General features: G+C 43.9%; 1 protein-coding gene across 1 annotated transcript; it reads left to right on the top strand.

The window, feature by feature from the left end:
- Window positions 1-110: 110 nt before the first annotated feature.
- LOC116378191 (AT-rich interactive domain-containing protein 3A-like) lies at window positions 111-2860 on the top strand. Its single transcript, XM_031840013.1, has 2 exons — window positions 111-771; window positions 2763-2860. Exons 1-2 carry the CDS (start codon window positions 468-470, stop codon window positions 2858-2860), a joined length of 402 nt encoding a protein of 133 aa, XP_031695873.1. The 5' UTR covers window positions 111-467.
- Window positions 2861-3120: the final 260 nt, after the last annotated feature.

Genomic DNA, 3120 nt, shown 5'->3' with positions numbered 1-3120 from the left:
TATATGTATATATATATATGTATATATATATATATATATGTATATATGTATATATGTGTATGTATGTATATATGTGTATGTATATACGTATAACATGCCCAGAGAAAAGAATGTTCGTAACATTTCATTCAATTAGCAAAAATGATCAACTTGATGATAAATAATGGTCCTTTTATGTGATTGCAACACTAATATGGAACGCTGAACAAAGGAAGAGAGTGTTCGTTATGAGATGCTCGTCCCAGCAACTGTGTTTTAAAAATAAAAGTTAGCCTTTGAAAACTCATGAGAATGAAATGAATGAAAATGTCTGAGACATGCATTATGATGATAGAGACGTCGATTTGACATATTCACAGAAACGAGTGCATTTCAATGAGAGCAAAGACAACATAGTGAATGTGAAAGCTTACTGATAAGTATTATCTATATTCTCAGACTGTCACACACAACCTACTTCTGACAGCATGCAGACATGTTTAGAGACAGATATCGCCTCCTTAATAGTCTTTTTCTCCCCAGAAGAGACCCTCTTGGGCAGCTGCCTGCCCAGCCGGGGGGCCCTCTCCATGTCGCCCAGCGGCCACCACGTGGCTGCCCAGGCGGCGGCCCTGGAACAGCTCCGAGAGAAGCTGGAGAGCGGCGAACCGCCGGAGAAGAAGATGATGACGGTGGCGGAGGAGCAGCAGAGGATCATGCAGCATGCCCTGCAGCAGAACCTGCTGGCGATGGCCACCCAGCTGCCCCTCAACATCAAACTCAACAACAGAGGTGAGACGCTCACAGGGGGCTAGAGTACACCGAGCTCTGTGGAGAAAGCCCTCTGGAGGAAGTCACAGGAAGTCTGGACCATCTCTTCACTTCATTTAGATCCCATGAAATGTGACTTGTGTGTAACTGTAGAATGTTAACTTAGAGCTACCTTTGAGTGTGCACAGCTCTGGCTAAGCTTTAAATAGCCGACATTAAATCAGAGGCTGAAGAAAATGAAACAACTGAAGCAGAATATTCAGGTTTGAAGCTCAGTATGCTAATGTAGCATGTAGCATGTGTTCTGTCTATTGGTTCCTCTGCATGTAGCTAAATGGGCAAAAATACTTTTCTCTATGCTATGCTATGCTACTGTATCAGCTGTGTTCCCTTTCTTATACGTTAGATAATTTATGTGCAACACAATGTTTATTTCTACACCGTCAAGAGATTCAATATTTTGATTATTGGCAACAAATGTCATGAAAAGACCAAAACCAACAATGAACGTATCTAACTTGGATAGAGAGATAGAATGATAGAGAGAGATCGAGAGAGGGGGATGGATAGATAGATGGATGGATGGAGAGGGATATATGGAGGGATAGATGGATGGATGGATGGAGAGGGAGGGATAGCTAGATGGATGGATGGATGGAGAGGGATATATGGAGGGATAGATAGATGGATGGATGCCAATAGTGCCAAATGTGTATTAATCCGCTGCTGAAAGTAGTCCCACAGGAGGAAGTAGTGCATTTGTTGGGGACTAAGGTTTGTTAAAGACTACAGTGAGCAGCTGTTCCAGGAGAGTCCTGAGCCCTTCTGTACTTTGAAAGGAAGGATATTTCTGAGTTGCGTCCACAGGAGGAGCCGGTGGGCTCACAGCTAAGAGTCACAGAGTAGTTCAGGATCTAGAGACAGACTTGTTGGGTTTGATCTGTTTTCATGGGATTTGTTCAAATCTATCTCGTCATCGTTGCACTCTCATCTTCTGACTTCACAACACTACATCTACAGATGCATTTTCCTTCAATGTCTTTTCTTTGCTCGTGTCACGTGCCCACATGTGTTGACGGGTCTCGCTTTAGAGTCCAAGTATCTACATTTAGATATGAAACAGTGGAGTCTGAGATGAAACCATATTTGTAGAAACATAAATTCAGCATGAGCTGATCTGAATGTATCATTTAGTAAGCGGGCGTTACTGTAATGCTGCTCGCTGCTTCCCGTGAGACTTTAAATGACTGTGTGTCTACCTCAGTAATGACCCCCCCCCCCCCCAGAGAGGCTGTCTGAGATCCTGCTGTGCAACGCCTCCAACCACTAACGCGAACACAGTTCATCACATCACACGTGTAATTTGAAGGCTCAAGCCCCACAAGATAGTCATGAAGAAATAGATCCTCCGGCTCGCCATGAGTAAAAAAAAAAGAAGAAAAGCCCGTCCAGCCGAGCCCTGGCCGTGACAACGCCATAAGTCACACAGGACTTAATGATGGAGGCTTAAGGAAGAATAAGGGCCTATCTGCTCAGGTGTGATATCATTTCTGTCTGCATCACCGCCTCTATCACATTAGTCATAATAAGCGGGCTTTGCGCTTGATACGCGATGGAAAAGAAAGGAGTGAGAATCTCTCTGGGGTTAATTCCCACGCTGGTCGTCTGGCTCTGGCCCTCACGTAACAAACACTGTCATTTAAAGATTACAACCCAAACACTGTTATTCGTCTCCACCCAGATGCACTCCTGAGACGCATCAAATCTGTGCCGAAGAGACGGCTTTCAATTCCACATTTCTGTTTATTTCCCAACCAGCAGGATTCATCTCTAACTGACATGTGCAAATGGCTGTAACATCTTCTGACAGTTCCTTTTCTCCCCAGAACTCTTTAATAAAGCTCTCCTTATCCTGTCACTCTCTGAATTATCACCAATACTCCAGCGGGCGCTCCTCCCGCTCTTTCTGTTCCCTTTCTAAATGCTCATATTGAGTTTTTCTCTCCTGACAGATGATAGACAAGAGACCGCATTGAACCTGTCTACCAACGGCATTAGCAGCATCAACATGTCAATAGAAATAAATGGAGTTGTCTACACAGGTAAATAGAGGGGCCGTTTGCTGATGTAATTGCAGGCAGGAAATTCAATAAGTTATAGCAGCGCCCTGGTGCTTAGTCCTCTGCGCAATTTGATGTCTTTGCTATAAAATCCATGGTAATGAAGTGGCAGTCCAATAGAGTTAAAAAAGTTAAATATCTCAAAATTGGGCCTGTGGATTTGAGGTCGATGGGGCTTATTGTCTTATGTGCCTGCCGAGAGCGTGTGTGTGTGTGTGTGTGTGTGTGTGTGTGTGTGTGTGTGTGTGTG

Source organism: Anarrhichthys ocellatus, unplaced genomic scaffold, assembly GCF_004355925.1.
Source record: "Anarrhichthys ocellatus isolate YVR2014 unplaced genomic scaffold, GSC_Weel_1.0 scaffold2181, whole genome shotgun sequence".
NCBI lineage: Eukaryota > Metazoa > Chordata > Actinopteri > Perciformes > Anarhichadidae > Anarrhichthys > Anarrhichthys ocellatus.
This window is presented reverse-complemented; position numbering and strand designations above follow the sequence as displayed.

What these genes read in the sequence shown, in the direction of transcription:
- LOC116378191 (XM_031840013.1), top strand. Translation starts at nt 468, where the DNA reads ATGCAGACATGTTTAGAGACAGATATCGCCTCCTTAATAGTCTTTTTC. An exon ending in CATCAAACTCAACAACAGAG is followed by an intron (nt 772 to 2,762) that starts GTGAGACGCTCA and finishes CTCTCCTGACAG; the next exon opens with ATGATAGACAAGAGACCGCA.